A 17,173-nucleotide genomic window follows, 5' to 3' on the forward strand; every position below is an offset into this window, starting at 1 on the left:
AAGATCCTTGAGGAGCCCACCTCTTGGATAATCACCTTGCTACGGGAGCCCATGATCAGTAGTAGCAGGATGGTGGCGTTTCAGTTGGTGCCAAGGAGTGTTGATTCGACAAATGCAGTGGCTAGGTGAGCCAAAGATTGAGCAGCGCAGAACAAAGAGGTAATAGTGCAAGGAGGCACAGTGCAGAGCTTTAGCAGTGCAGTGGCTTCAGAGGCAGAGTGGGACTAGCAACAGTCAAGATGTCAACACCGAGGAGTATCCACTAGATACTTATCCAATTGTGGGTGTTTTCAGTTGCTTCTCTCAGCAACTAAGTAGCAGTGCGGAAGTTGTGTTAGCAGTGGCAGTAATAGAAGCATAGCAAATGCAGCGTTTGAGAGGGAGCTGCAGTATAGATGTAGCATTGGCAGTGGCAATGTTAAAGGCAACAACAGCGCAATGGTTGATGGACAGCAGGTCAAACATCAACAACACAGAGACGATGCTTCAGAGTCAGAGCAGTAAGCAGAGAGGCAGTGTATTGCTAGAGCACATTCCTCATTAAGAGGGAGTGTTGATTTGGGGTAGCATCAAATGTGCTCTAAGCCTCAAATTTTGCAGGAAGGCTTGGGCACATGTATTACAAAGAACCCATAAAGCGTTTTGGGAAATTCCACCCAGAAGTGATTTTATTAAAATAATTAATATTTTTAATGGGGTTCCTAAGTCTAAACTTAGGAAAATTAAAATATTAATGGATATTAATCTAATTAGGGGTGAATCTTCTAGAAAAAAACATGGATCAAGTCAAAACGATCTGAGCCTTTGATTATGATTTAATCTAGGCCGTTGGTTACCCAATAAGAAGATATAAGAAGGGACTTGAGGGTCATTTGGAAAACACACAGAGAGATTGAGAAAATCGATTTTTCTGAAGTGAAAAGTTCTCAAGAGGAAAATTGATTGAGGAGATCTTGCAGCAGAGGGGCAGTGAGAATCTGGGAGAAGGAATTTCTGGATAGTACAAGGCAAAGAGAGGACAGAAAGGCGTCCAGAGAGAGTCTGACGCGCCTACGTAGTGCTGACACAGAGGCAACGCAGTCAGTGAGGGGAAGTCGAGCTTCTGTTGAGGGAATTTGCAGTTCAGTTGTTGGAAGCTAGGGTGTGAGTCTGGGAGGCAGGAAAGTCGATTTCTCAGCCAGTAGAGGATCCAGAGCGGAGAGGCAGCATAATACCCAAGAGGGGTGACGCAGCTCTGCGCAGAAGCCACGTAGAGGGTGAGGCAGAGCCTCTAGAGTTGAAGAATCAGTCACTGATTCTCCAGTGATAGGGTGAGATCATTTCACCAGTCTTTTGTCCAGTATTTTCTCTGTAAAGGATTGCCAATTGAGCATCCGAGATTTGTACTCAAAATTTTCCCCTACATAATAATAAACCCTCAAAGTTGCTGCACTAGTTTTCTTGCATTGGGTTTTCCCGGGGACTATTTGTCCAAAAATAAATGTGTCCTATGTGTGTTTTTCTTTCATGCTTAGTATTTTGTTTCTGCAAATATATTAATTAATTGAAGGCTGCAGATGTATTCACTTCGAAATTTACCGTAGAAGACAATAAATAACTTGTATGATTTAATCAAGTAGGAGAAGTAACATGAGTTTGCTGCAATAGGGATTCCAGTGTAAGAATTTTCACAGTCCACATGCTAAACAAGTCCTAGCCATCTTTTAAATTTTTGCATTTTGTTAGTGTCAGTATTTACAGCCTTCCTCCAGTGATCAAATGTGCTCTTACATAGTGATTTTGAAGTATCAAGGTCAAATTTTGTCATTTCAGTGAGTCTTCAAGCAAAATTTGGTCACTAGGCATTAGGTCTAGGGTTTGCCTAAATGTCAGTCCATGTCACTATTCAGCTGAGTCTATCATCATTCATATGGTTGTCATTATCATATCAGTGTCTAATGAGTCATTTTACACCTGGTCCATGCTTCAGTTGCCACCCAGGCAAGGTCATTTCCCTCTCCTAGGGTTTTGAAGCCAATTTCTCTTGGATGGTCAAATCACCGGCAAAACTTGTTTCCTGATGTTCATACACCTTCCCCTATCCTTAAAGTACCTTATCAAACACTTCCCATCCCTTAGATCCGCCAAATTCCTCATTTTTGCACAAACCCTAGTTTCTAGCTACAATCTGGCAATTTTCTAGGTTTGGCCTGTGTTTTGCCCTTTTCGACCCCTTCCCCTCACTCAATCACTGAGATTCCACTTTCCCCTGTTTCCTAACATCCTTCCCCACTCCCAAAAATTTCCCCAAGAATTTAGAAGCCCCCTATCCCCTTCATCTCGCTCCATTTCGACAAAATTCCTTGCTTCACACATCGGGACAAGTCGCACTCAAATGATGTTCCAGAGCAATCAAAGATGAATTTTGCAAAACTGAGAGAGGTTTTTGTCCACAACATGCCAAGGAAGAAAAGCCTCTTTCACTTTTTACACAGGTATCATGGTTTGAGAGAAATGTCAAAAATACCGGCGAGAACAAAGGTGCTCCAAGGACGGTTGGCCAAAGCACAAAAACGAAGGAAAACGCCCGATCCACTCCAAACTTTGGCCAAAGCCTCTTTGACTCAGCATGGTACTTGATTGGGGACTCCCAGCCCAAATTTCAAGAAATTTGGAGAAAATTTTGTCATTTGTGAATTTTTTGTGCAATTTACAGGTTTTTCCCAAGAACTGGTCTCACCCCGGGTGAGACCAGTTTGAAGGGCTGCTCGGAATTTTGAAAACTTGGCATTTTTGGAAAGGGAATTCAAAAAGAAAAATTACCAATACTTGGGAGAAGCCTGATTTTGAGTTTTGAGCCTCCAAAAGCTCAAAATACACCTAAAAAATGACTTTCTGCCCACTTTTTGAGTTGCAGAAAGTGACCTTGGGAGAAATGGTTTTTGAGGGGTCAAATCAACACCAAATTCAGAAATTCCACTTGGGATGGAAAGTAGACAGGCCAAGCTTTCCAATGAGCCATCTTGCACCTGATTTGGACCAGTGGAACCCACTCAAAAACAGCTGTAAAGGGGCGCGACCAGAACTTCCAGGGGCGCGACCAGAACTTCCAGATTTGCCAGAATTGCCATTTTCGGTCAAAAAACACTGTTTTGACTATGGTTGACCATTTTTACTTATAGATGATGGATGAATGTAATATTTTCATGGTACTTTGATAGGCTTTATCTTTCTTTACTCTTCTAGAAGCTTCTTTGATGTAAATAGTTAATATTTAATGCATGGATAGGCTTCCTAACTTTTAGAGGCAAGTTGTTGTGCTGGCCTATTATCTAGTGACTGATTTAGAATTAGTTGTAACAGCTCCTAGGAAGCTGAGCTCGACCCCTAGAGGTGGGGAAAGGAGTTAGATGGTCTAGGAGGTCTATATTATGCTCTCTCCTTCTCATTTTCATGGTTGGACTCTTGTGTAAGGAAGCTTTATTGTATATTGTGCATCTATTTCTGCAATTGAAGGCAAGGAAAGCCAGGGTTTTACAGACATCTTTGAGGATTCTTGTGGATCTGATTGTTGATGGTGTGTTCTCTACATGTTCTTGTAAGTTTGTTTATGTGTTTCACATCTCTCTTATGCTTCTAAATTGGACAGATGAAGTGGTAAAGTTTGAATTCATGTTTTGACATGCTCAGCTTTTTAGTTTGTTCAATTTTAATGTTTTCTACTGTCTAGAGAGGATTCGAATTGTGTGTTTGCCCTCTTTAGCTTCTCCTCTATCATCTCTGATCATCCATCTCAGATTAAGGCATCAGCACTCATTCCTACCTTGCCCCTTAGATCCCCCTGTGAAAACTGTGCTCAATCCCCGCACCTTGAATTGCACTTCCACCAATTGCCACCAAAAACCCCAAAAATCATTAAATCAACCCCCTTATCAATTTACTAGCCTAAAATCTTTATTATTAATTGGTCAGCCTAATCATATTGAAAGATCTATCGAATCTGACCCGAGAGAGCCTTCTCATACCTCGTAGGGCTAGCTACGAGGTGAAATGGTTTGATGTAGCCTTGAGAGTTTGTCTATCTCAGCCTAGGTGAATTCCAAGCGCTAACATATTGGCGACCATACTGGGGAGAACATATTAATCGTTTGCTCATTGTCGTGTTATTTCATAAGTCTTAGACGGAGCCTGAAGTTACGCCAGAAGCCTTCGAAAACGCTCTTGTTTTACATCAGCGCAAGTAGATAAACGCTGCTTCAGTCTATCTCCGTGGGATTCGTGAACATAGCGCTTCATTGACACTTTACCCCAGTACATGTATCAAGTTCAGATCTGATTGTTGATGGTGAACAACGATCAGACACTTGAAAGGCTGAAATCATTCACTGGCGACTCCTTCACTGAAAACTCCAGAGATCGATGTTTCATGGTGACTTCACTGCAGATAGATCAGTGGCTTTGAGATTTTCAAGATGGATCAGATTGCAAGAAGATATGCTCCATTGAGCCGAGATCACATTCCAGGTTTTCCGAATAAAATTCCGAAGGTAGATTGGTCAAGGAATTTGCCTACATTTAAAGATGATGGTCGGAAGGACGCTGCTCTACATCTGGTCAGATTTCACATGCATATTCGCAAATTCAAGATCGATTTTCCTAAAGATTGCTTGATGAAGATATTCTTGGCCACTCTGGAAGGTAAAGCCCAATCATGGTATGAAAGTTTGCCGCCTGCTTGTATTTACTGTTTAAAGGATTTTCATGCTATGTTCATTGAAAGATATAAGGGCTCATATCCATCATTAAATTTAGTTCAAGACTGTTGCAAGCATGCCTATAGTTTTATTGAAAGCCTTGAGAAGTTTTATGAAGATGATAATTTCATGGATGAAGAGATCATGGAAGCATTGTATGAAAATTCATTTCAGCAGCACACAGAAATCTTAGAGGATACTTGTCAAGATCAGCAAGCTGAAGATTTCCATATGGTTGAAAATGAGGAAAGAGCAAATGTTGTTTCAGATTTACCCACAGAAGAAGACAGCAGCATGCAACCCATCAAAGAGAGCTCTACTGTTGAGATCATAGACGGAGTTTTGGATTCAGATGTTCATGAACAACAAGGTGAGATCTTTGTGCAAGTAAGTGATGAATCTCCTTTCAATAGCTCAGTACTAAATGATAGTTTGAATGCCTTGTCATATGAAGATAATTATTGTTTAAGCAAAAGAAACCAAAAGGCATTGTCTCCTTTGTCTGAAGAGGAGATAGATCAGCTTTTGAAAGGTCTTGTTACAGCCCAAGCTACAGTAGATTTGCAATGCACACATAGTCAGGAAAGTGTTGGGGAAGCTTCTTCCTCTGTTGAAGAAGATGATTGTCTTGTAGATCAGCAAATAGATAATGTTTTCCTTCACAAAGATGATAATCCGGCTGTCATATCATTTGAAGATCACCTACCATATTATCTGACTACCGAAGATCATAGCATACAGGATTACATTTCAGATTCTTCATATGTTTCATGTGTTGAAATGTTATTTCAAGAGGAGATTTGCTCACCTACTTGTTCAGAATTTTTTGAAGCCCATGAGCATACTTTTACTGAAGCACATGATGAAGGCAGATCAGAGTTTGAAGCAAAGGACACCTTGATCTTTCAGCAGGAGGTGGCAGTGGCAAATCTTCATGTTTTTCACGATCCTCTAGCAAGTTTGTTGCAGCCAGCAGTGATAGTGTTTATTGCAGTGTTCAGTGATGAAGGAGATCACGGTCAGCTATGTTTTTGGATGCCCAGTTACCTGTTTCTATTGTTGATCATGAGATCAGATTGGGAGAATCAGTCAAGAAGGCATCTGCTTGATTGGTTGCATTGGCATTATGATATAGTTTGATGGTATTTTGTCTTGTAAGAAACACAGGTGGTTGTCATCATGATTTCAAATCTTGATGGACTGCTGCCCTTCATAAGCTTTGTAAGTTTTGTTTTAAGTCAAGTCATGAGTCATTTGTGTTTGGTCTGTTGAGTAAGTTTTTCAAGTTATTTCAGTTTGCCATCGAGTCGGTTTGAGTCAAGCATCAGTTAAGTTTCAGTCAATTGTCAAAGTCAAATAAAGTTGTTTTTGAGTTGGTCACATGTGAATAAATTGACTCCATTGCCCAATGAATAAAACACTGGTCTGCTCTCCCAAGAGGTCTGAGGTTCTTGGCACCTCCAAGGAGCTACCATCCCCATTGGAGCCAATGTTAGTGTCAGTATTTACAGCCTTCCTCCAGTGATCAAATGTGCTCTTACATAGTGATTTTGAAGTATCAAGGTCAAATTTTGTCATTTCAGTGAGTCTTCAAGCAAAATTTGGTCACTAGGCATTAGGTCTAGGGTTTGCCTAAATGTTAGTCCATGTCACTATTCAGCTGAGTCTATCATCATTCATATGGTTGTCATTATCATATCAGTGTCTAATGAGTCATTTTACACCTGGTCCATGCTTCAGTTGCCACCCAGGCAAGGTCATTTCCCTCTCCTAGGGTTTTGAAGCCAATTTCTCTTGGATGGTCAAATCACCGGCAAAACTTGTTTCCTGATGTTCATACACCTTCCCCTATCCTTAAAGTACCTTATCAAACACTTCCCATCCCTTAGATCCGCCAAATTCCTCATTTTTGCACAAACCCTAGTTTCTAGCTACAATCTGGCAATTTTCTAGGTTTGGCCTGTGTTTTGCCCTTTTCGACCCCTTCCCCTCACTCAATCACTGAGATTCCACTTTCCCCTGTTTCCTAACATCCTTCCCCACTCCCAAAAATTTCCCCAAGAATTTAGAAGCCCCCTATCCCCTTCATCTCGCTCCATTTCGACAAAATTCCTTGCTTCACACATCGGGACAAGTCGCACTCAAATGATGTTCCAGAGCAATCAAAGATGAATTTTGCAAAACTGAGAGAGGTTTTTGTCCACAACATGCCAAGGAAGAAAAGCCTCTTTCACTTTTTACACAGGTGTCATGGTTTGAGAGAAATGTCAAAAATACCGGCGAGAACAAAGGTGCTCCAAGGACGGTTGGCCAAAGCACAAAAACGAAGGAAAACGCCCGATCCACTCCAAACTTTGGCCAAAGCCTCTTTGACTCAGCATGGTACTTGATTGGGGACTCCCAGCCCAAATTTCAAGAAATTTGGAGAAAATTTTGTCATTTGTGAATTTTTTGTGCAATTTACAGGTTTTTCCCAAGAACTGGTCTCACCCCGGGTGAGACCAGTTTGAAGGGCTGCTCGGAATTTTGAAAACTTGGCATTTTTGGAAAGGGAATTCAAAAAGAAAAATTACCAATACTTGGGAGAAGCCTGATTTTGAGTTTTGAGCCTCCAAAAGCTCAAAATACACCTAAAAAATGACTTTCTGCCCACTTTTTGAGTTGCAGAAAGTGACCTTGGGAGAAATGGTTTTTGAGGGGTCAAATCAACACCAAATTCAGAAATTCCACTTGGGATGGAAAGTAGACAGGCCAAGCTTTCCAATGAGCCATCTTGCACCTGATTTGGACCAGTGGAACCCACTCAAAAACAGCTGTAAAGGGGCGCGACCAGAACTTCCAGGGGCGCGACCAGAACTTCCAGATTTGCCAGAATTGCCATTTTCGGTCAAAAAACACTGTTTTGACTATGGTTGACCATTTTTACTTATAGATGATGGATGAATGTAATATTTTCATGGTACTTTGATAGGCTTTATCTTTCTTTACTCTTCTAGAAGCTTCTTTGATGTAAATAGTTAATATTTAATGCATGGATAGGCTTCCTAACTTTTAGAGGCAAGTTGTTGTGCTGGCCTATTATCTAGTGACTGATTTAGAATTAGTTGTAACAGCTCCTAGGAAGCTGAGCTCGACCCCTAGAGGTGGGGAAAGGAGTTAGATGGTCTAGGAGGTCTATATTATGCTCTCTCCTTCTCATTTTCATGGTTGGACTCTTGTGTAAGGAAGCTTTATTGTATATTGTGCATCTATTTCTGCAATTGAAGGCAAGGAAAGCCAGGGTTTTACAGACATCTTTGAGGATTCTTGTGGATCTGATTGTTGATGGTGTGTTCTCTACATGTTCTTGTAAGTTTGTTTATGTGTTTCACATCTCTCTTATGCTTCTAAATTGGACAGATGAAGTGGTAAAGTTTGAATTCATGTTTTGACATGCTCAGCTTTTTAGTTTGTTCAATTTTAATGTTTTCTACTGTCTAGAGAGGATTCGAATTGTGTGTTTGCCCTCTTTAGCTTCTCCTCTATCATCTCTGATCATCCATCTCAGATTAAGACATCAGCACTCATTCCTACCTTGCCCTTTAGATCCCCCTGTGAAAACTGTGCTCAATCCCCGCACCTTGAATTGCACTTCCACCAATTGCCACCAAAAACCCCAAAAATCATTAAATCAACCCCCTTATCAATTTACTAGCCTAAAATCTTTATTATTAATTGGTCAGCCTAATCATATTGAAAGATCTATCGAATCTGACCCGAGATAGCCTTCTCATACCTCGTAGGGCTAGCTACGAGGTGAAATGGTTTGATGTAGCCTTGAGAGTTTGTCTATCTCAGCCTAGGTGAATTCCAAGCGCTAACATATTGGCGACCATACTGGGGAGAACATATTAATCGTTTGCTCATTGTCGTGTTATTTCATAAGTCTTAGACGGAGCCTGAAGTTACGCCAGAAGCCTTCGAAAACGCTCTTGTTTTACATCAGCGCAAGTAGATAAACGCTGCTTCAGTCTATCTCCGTGGGATTCGTGAACATAGCGCTTCATTGACACTTTACCCCAGTACATGTATCAAGTTCAGATCTGATTGTTGATGGTGAACAACGATCAGACACTTGAAAGGCTGAAATCATTCACTGGCGACTCCTTCACTGAAAACTCCAGAGATCGATGTTTCATGGTGACTTCACTGCAGATAGATCAGTGGCTTTGAGATTTTCAAGATGGATCAGATTGCAAGAAGATATGCTCCATTGAGCCGAGATCACATTCCAGGTTTTCCGAATAAAATTCCGAAGGTAGATTGGTCAAGGAATTTGCCTACATTTAAAGATGATGGTCGGAAGGACGCTGCTCTACATCTGGTCAGATTTCACATGCATATTCGCAAATTCAAGATCGATTTTCCTAAAGATTGCTTGATGAAGATATTCTTGGCCACTCTGGAAGGTAAAGCCCAATCATGGTATGAAAGTTTGCCGCCTGCTTGTATTTACTGTTTAAAGGATTTTCATGCTATGTTCATTGAAAGATATAAGGGCTCATATCCATCATTAAATTTAGTTCAAGACTGTTGCAAGCATGCCTATAGTTTTATTGAAAGCCTTGAGAAGTTTTATGAAGATGATAATTTCATGGATGAAGAGATCATGGAAGCATTGTATGAAAATTCATTTCAGCAGCACACAGAAATCTTAGAGGATACTTGTCAAGATCAGCAAGCTGAAGATTTCCATATGGTTGAAAATGAGGAAAGAGCAAATGTTGTTTCAGATTTACCCACAGAAGAAGACAGCAGCATGCAACCCATCAAAGAGAGCTCTACTGTTGAGATCATAGACGGAGTTTTGGATTCAGATGTTCATGAACAACAAGGTGAGATCTTTGTGCAAGTAAGTGATGAATCTCCTTTCAATAGCTCAGTACTAAATGATAGTTTGAATGCCTTGTCATATGAAGATAATTATTGTTTAAGCAAAAGAAACCAAAAGGCATTGTCTCCTTTGTCTGAAGAGGAGATAGATCAGCTTTTGAAAGGTCTTGTTACAGCCCAAGCTACAGTAGATTTGCAATGCACACATAGTCAGGAAAGTGTTGGGGAAGCTTCTTCCTCTGTTGAAGAAGATGATTGTCTTGTAGATCAGCAAATAGATAATGTTTTCCTTCACAAAGATGATAATCCGGCTGTCATATCATTTGAAGATCACCTACCATATTATCTGACTACCGAAGATCATAGCATACAGGATTACATTTCAGATTCTTCATATGTTTCATGTGTTGAAATGTTATTTCAAGAGGAGATTTGCTCACCTACTTGTTCAGAATTTTTTGAAGCCCATGAGCATACTTTTACTGAAGCACATGATGAAGGCAGATCAGAGTTTGAAGCAAAGGACACCTTGATCTTTCAGCAGGAGGTGGCAGTGGCAAATCTTCATGTTTTTCACGATCCTCTAGCAAGTTTGTTGCAGCCAGCAGTGATAGTGTTTATTGCAGTGTTCAGTGATGAAGGAGATCACGGTCAGCTATGTTTTTGGATGCCCAGTTACCTGTTTCTATTGTTGATCATGAGATCAGATTGGGAGAATCAGTCAAGAAGGCATCTGCTTGATTGGTTGCATTGGCATTATGATATAGTTTGATGGTATTTTGTCTTGTAAGAAACACAGGTGGTTGTCATCATGATTTCAAATCTTGATGGACTGCTGCCCTTCATAAGCTTTGTAAGTTTTGTTTTAAGTCAAGTCATGAGTCATTTGTGTTTGGTCTGTTGAGTAAGTTTTTCAAGTTATTTCAGTTTGCCATCGAGTCGGTTTGAGTCAAGCATCAGTTAAGTTTCAGTCAATTGTCAAAGTCAAATAAAGTTGTTTTTGAGTTGGTCACATGTGAATAAATTGACTCCATTGCCCAATGAATAAAACACTGGTCTGCTCTCCCAAGAGGTCTGAGGTTCTTGGCACCTCCAAGGAGCTACCATCCCCATTGGAGCCAATGTTAGTGTCAGTATTTACAGCCTTCCTCCAGTGATCAAATGTGCTCTTACATAGTGATTTTGAAGTATCAAGGTCAAATTTTGTCATTTCAGTGAGTCTTCAAGCAAAATTTGGTCACTAGGCATTAGGTCTAGGGTTTGCCTAAATGTCAGTCCATGTCACTATTCAGCTGAGTCTATCATCATTCATATGGTTGTCATTATCATATCAGTGTCTAATGAGTCATTTTACACCTGGTCCATGCTTCAGTTGCCACCCAGGCAAGGTCATTTCCCTCTCCTAGGGTTTTGAAGCCAATTTCTCTTGGATGGTCAAATCACCGGCAAAACTTGTTTCCTGATGTTCATACACCTTCCCCTATCCTTAAAGTACCTTATCAAACACTTCCCATCCCTTAGATCCGCCAAATTCCTCATTTTTGCACAAACCCTAGTTTCTAGCTACAATCTGGCAATTTTCTAGGTTTGGCCTGTGTTTTGCCCTTTTCGACCCCTTCCCCTCACTCAATCACTGAGATTCCACTTTCCCCTGTTTCCTAACATCCTTCCCCACTCCCAAAAATTTCCCCAAGAATTTAGAAGCCCCCTATCCCCTTCATCTCGCTCCATTTCGACAAAATTCCTTGCTTCACACATCGGGACAAGTCGCACTCAAATGATGTTCCAGAGCAATCAAAGATGAATTTTGCAAAACTGAGAGAGGTTTTTGTCCACAACATGCCAAGGAAGAAAAGCCTCTTTCACTTTTTACACAGGTGTCATGGTTTGAGAGAAATGTCAAAAATACCGGCGAGAACAAAGGTGCTCCAAGGACGGTTGGCCAAAGCACAAAAACGAAGGAAAACGCCCGATCCACTCCAAACTTTGGCCAAAGCCTCTTTGACTCAGCATGGTACTTGATTGGGGACTCCCAGCCCAAATTTCAAGAAATTTGGAGAAAATTTTGTCATTTGTGAATTTTTTGTGCAATTTACAGGTTTTTCCCAAGAACTGGTCTCACCCCGGGTGAGACCAGTTTGAAGGGCTGCTCGGAATTTTGAAAACTTGGCATTTTTGGAAAGGGAATTCAAAAAGAAAAATTACCAATACTTGGGAGAAGCCTGATTTTGAGTTTTGAGCCTCCAAAAGCTCAAAATACACCTAAAAAATGACTTTCTGCCCACTTTTTGAGTTGCAGAAAGTGACCTTGGGAGAAATGGTTTTTGAGGGGTCAAATCAACACCAAATTCAGAAATTCCACTTGGGATGGAAAGTAGACAGGCCAAGCTTTCCAATGAGCCATCTTGCACTTGATTTGGACCAGTGGAACCCACTCAAAAACAGCTGTAAAGGGGCGCGACCAGAACTTCCAGGGGCGCGACCAGAACTTCCAGATTTGCCAGAATTGCCATTTTCGGTCAAAAAACACTGTTTTGACTATGGTTGACCATTTTTACTTATAGATGATGGATGAATGTAATATTTTCATGGTACTTTGATAGGCTTTATCTTTCTTTACTCTTCTAGAAGCTTCTTTGATGTAAATAGTTAATATTTAATGCATGGATAGGCTTCCTAACTTTTAGAGGCAAGTTGTTGTGCTGGCCTATTATCTAGTGACTGATTTAGAATTAGTTGTAACAGCTCCTAGGAAGCTGAGCTCGACCCCTAGAGGTGGGGAAAGGAGTTAGATGGTCTAGGAGGTCTATATTATGCTCTCTCCTTCTCATTTTCATGGTTGGACTCTTGTGTAAGGAAGCTTTATTGTATATTGTGCATCTATTTCTGCAATTGAAGGCAAGGAAAGCCAGGGTTTTACAGACATCTTTGAGGATTCTTGTGGATCTGATTGTTGATGGTGTGTTCTCTACATGTTCTTGTAAGTTTGTTTATGTGTTTCACATCTCTCTTATGCTTCTAAATTGGACAGATGAAGTGGTAAAGTTTGAATTCATGTTTTGACATGCTCAGCTTTTTAGTTTGTTCAATTTTAATGTTTTCTACTGTCTAGAGAGGATTCGAATTGTGTGTTTGCCCTCTTTAGCTTCTCCTCTATCATCTCTGATCATCCATCTCAGATTAAGGCATCAGCACTCATTCCTACCTTGCCCCTTAGATCCCCCTGTGAAAACTGTGCTCAATCCCCGCACCTTGAATTGCACTTCCACCAATTGCCACCAAAAACCCCAAAAATCATTAAATCAACCCCCTTATCAATTTACTAGCCTAAAATCTTTATTATTAATTGGTCAGCCTAATCATATTGAAAGATCTATCGAATCTGACCCGAGAGAGCCTTCTCATACCTCGTAGGGCTAGCTACGAGGTGAAATGGTTTGATGTAGCCTTGAGAGTTTGTCTATCTCAGCCTAGGTGAATTCCAAGCGCTAACACATTTTACATTTTCTTTCTAATGTTTCTTTATATGGTTTTATTATTCTTTCAGCGACATCAACCTTTGGGGCCAATTTTTCAAGCCTTGACTCAAGGATGTGTGGATATAGGGTACCAATCCTAATGACAAATGATAATCAACCCAAAGATTAGGGATGAATGACATGGAAGGATGGAAAATGGTAAGTATGTATTATGACGGACACGCTATATCAATCAGCAGCCCCTATGATTGCCCCTCCTTAACTATAAGGCCTCAGAGGAGGTCCCATTGGACTAGGATCAAAGGTTAACCTTCCAAGTGAAGTGTGGGAACAAGGATACAATCAAGGGAGGTCAATCATCCAGTTTGCCCAATGATCCATATTATAACATGCCCTTAACTTTAAATGAAAGCACATGATTGTTAAAATAGTTAATGTTGATAGATGACCCACCTTCCTTCAAGAAGAACACTAGATAGGTGAAAACACTGACCAGAACAACAGGTGGAGAGATATGACACAAAGCTATGTGAAGATCATCATAGGGGTGCTGGCTAGCTGGCTGCAAATGACGAGAAAAAATTTCTCCTATAGGTTACCCGCTTATCTTGAATATCCTCACAAAATGAAGAAAGGTGTTCCAAATACATCTGCAACTTGTATTATGATTATGGCATAGTTTATTTATTTTAATGTAGTAGATCAATTATTTTAGATAAAACCACTCTCAGAAGAAAAATGAAACTAAAATCATATATGCTAAATAAGAATAGCAAACAAACTCATAGGTTCAATGATACCTTTCGTATCCCAATCCTTCTAGTATCAACGACGAGAATTCCCAGAATTTCATGGGCTCCATATTGGTTATGAAATAAGCCTGCAGTAAACCAGAGAATTAAACTATCTACTTTATAACTGTAGTAAACCTGAAGGGAAAGCTATTTACATTATTATTTTCCCTGCAGTAAACCGAAGAATTAGTCTTAATATGCATATACCTTCCCTGCTGCATCATGCTTTGCAGAATCTAGTGCTTGCTCCGCACATATATGGGCATGAGCAACATTTTCAACGTAAGTGAAGTCGTTCATGTTCTCTCCATTCCCAATAATGAACTGCGGTAGACAACAAAAATCACCAGCATTTAATTATTAAAATATTCAAGTTAAAATACTTCTACAAATTACAATACAACCAGCAGGTAATAAAACGTGTGCATAAGACAAAAAATTTATCTAAATACCCGTTTCAGAAATTTTCCCAAGCTGAAAAGGCCTAATTCCTTCTCTGACAGTCCAAATTGAAAGAACATTATGGAAACCTTGAGTTGAATTTCAGTGTAATATGGCCTTTAGAATTTAAACTATCATATTACAAGTTTTCAGGTTATTACTTTTCAACTCTGCTACTTGGGATACTATTAAAGCTCGCAGTAACAAGTAACCCAGATTCCATTATAGTCTGGAATTTTAGGTTTGCTGTACAAATTCCTGTAAGGAGTGTGGAGAATGGTGTTAATATTTGTGCATGCATAGCAATAGGGTGAGGAAATTTACTGAAGAAAATTAATATCAACATGTTACGAAAGCTTGGAATTAAGTGCTTGTCTCTAGCTAGGCAGAAGACTATCCAAACACCACCTTTTAATGGCTCTAAGGCCTTGTATCTATATCCATTAAATTACAAAGTAGTTGCGAAACTATGGATATTACAATGACAGCTTCCATTCTCGGGGTTCTATTTTCACATCCTATTTGTTGTTTGTTCTACCAACAGTTTATTTTCACTTGCTCCTGCTATCTTGTGTTGCATGTAGTATGTACTGCAATGTGGTCTGCCGACTTTTCATGTTGTAGGTAGCTTAGGCAGTAATGTAGGTGCTTTGCTCTCACAATGTTGAGTTGCAGGTCTATTGTTTGCACCGTTGCGTTGTACATCCTCTAGCTTATACAGCTTCTTATTGTGGGTCTTCATTTCCAACAAAAATATGTTGCAGGTTCCAATTCCTTACAAGTTTACCAGTCATTGCAAAGTTGGATTGTACGGTTCTGCACTTTGAATTGCAGGGGTCTATGGTTCCCACAACTCTGTCAATTGTCCAACCTGTTTATTAACTTTAAGTCACATATAGACAGTTTTGTGCTGCAATCAACTTCTGCTGCTATATAACCAAATCAGACACCCTCAGCCTTCAAAAAGAATAATCCACATTACATGGCCACACAACTAAGGTAGTTAATATTCATCCGTTCCAGAGTATACCATTTTCTCTGATATGGAATGTTTCCAGCCTTAGCTGCTCAAATAAATGTATTGTGGCTGAACAAGTCTACTTGGTCAGAGTGAACACAATCTAATCATGGTAAGTGGTGCATCATACTTGGGATCTAAATCAAACGTCCATTGCAAAGAGTCAGGCACTTACTCCAACAAACGTGCGACATAACGCTTGACCAATTCAACATTGGAAGCTGAATGTAGATCGAGGTATGAAGGAATATCTAGCAAAAATGCATTGTCCCTGTTACCAACCAAAAAGTAGGTAACCCATAGGAGAATTTTTTCTCCTTCTTGGAGAGCCAGCCAGCCAGCAGCCCTATTGATCAGCACTTGACATGATGCCATGGACCCTCCACATGCATGTGCTCCTGTCAGATCTCTTTCTCCCATCTGGCATTCCTCCTTGAAGGAAGGTGGGTCATCCATCAACAGATACTTTTATTATTTCGCAATCATGTGCCTTTGCTTATTTTTTGGGGGCATACTATTATGAATCAAGGGGTGATCTAGATAATTGACCTATCTTGACTGTATTCTTGTTCCCTCACTTCACTTGGGCAAGTAGTCTTTGATCCTAGTCCAGTGGGACCTCCTCTAAAGCCTTAAGGGTTATAGGAGGGTTATAGGATAGACACCACTGAGAAGGCTCTGATTGAAGTAGAGCATATCTGTGATCCATACTTACCACATTCCATCATTTCCTCTATTTCACATCCATTCTTTGGACAGGTGGTCATTGCTCGTGGGGATTAGCACTCTCTCATCCTCATCCTTGGGTCTAGGCTGGAAAACATTGTCCTGGAGGTTGATGCAACTAAAAGATTGATAAAACAAAAAAAAGTCACAATAAAAGAAAAAGGAAAAATGCAAAAGATGGCAGGGGCTAGTGTTAGCAGTGAGCACAGGAAAAAACCAAGCATGAACTCTATCCCCTTATTAGCCATCACCCGATTCCTAGAGCACTTGATGCTCCACACATAAAAAGGAACCCTTGTAATGTCCCAACCCTAATGAGCAATAAACTGTCTCATCTTAAGGGGTGATAAACATTAAATCTCTCAAATGCAAGCTTGGGCTATGTCACTATTCAAATTATCAATGTTGACAAGGTTAAACCAACACCTTTATGTGGTTAGACCTATTAGGAGGATGCCCAATGTCACCACAGCGTATTCCTCTCGCTTTATGCCAACTCCCACTAAATGCCACGGGTAGTACACACAACTCAACCAAAGAAATGATAGACCAGTGCCTAAATAAAGTATATGGAAGAGGTAGGAGTTAGTCAAATAACCAAATTCTAATCTGATTTATGATGTAACAGCAAATAAATATTGCAGACCAGCGATGGAAAAGTATTCAATATGCTAAGAAAATGAGCTTGATACACCACCAATTGAGTATGATTGATCCATTAATGAAAAAGGTATTATAGACTATGTGTGAATTCGCTTATGTTACTTAGTGCAACGGATCGAAAAGATTGCGAATAACATAAACACATAAACAACTTGAAAACACATTCAAACACATCAACACAGCCAAATTTAATAAAGGAGTTCACCAGAATTTCTGGCTACATCTCCTGGTCCTTTCGCTTCCAGTGTTGACCTCTTTATTTTGTCTTCAAATTGTTGTTACAAGTATGAGCTCGAAAACAGAGTCTCAAATAAGAAAATGGACATCACCACTGCGTTCAGCTCGAAATTTCGAGTCAAACGAGTATAAACTCGACCATATTTGGCCACTGTGACCTCCAAACCCCCTGGAATGGTCCAAAACCACCTCTGTCCCTGCAAAACCACC

At 40.2% G+C, this 17,173-nt stretch overlaps 1 protein-coding gene across 2 annotated transcripts in view; it reads right to left on the bottom strand.

Moving 5' to 3' along the window:
* The window catches only part of LOC149138764 (3beta-hydroxysteroid-dehydrogenase/decarboxylase-like), a 168,452-nt gene that overhangs the window by 58,484 nt on the left and 92,795 nt on the right, over positions 1-17,173 (bottom strand). For both annotated transcript variants that reach the window (XM_089446875.1, XM_089446874.1), the window contains exons 5-6: positions 14,086-14,202; positions 13,885-13,964 (exon numbers count right to left, since the gene is read on the bottom strand). In XM_089446875.1, the coding sequence (XP_089303001.1) occupies positions 13,885-13,964; positions 14,086-14,202 (197 nt within the window). The remainder of the gene's footprint in view (positions 1-13,884; positions 13,965-14,085; positions 14,203-17,173) is intronic.

The sequence above is a fragment of the Pinus tabuliformis genome, chromosome X (genome assembly GCF_031772625.1).
Source record: "Pinus tabuliformis cultivar Carrire ecotype Pingquan chromosome X, CPIR1, whole genome shotgun sequence".
NCBI lineage: Eukaryota > Viridiplantae > Streptophyta > Pinopsida > Pinales > Pinaceae > Pinus > Pinus tabuliformis.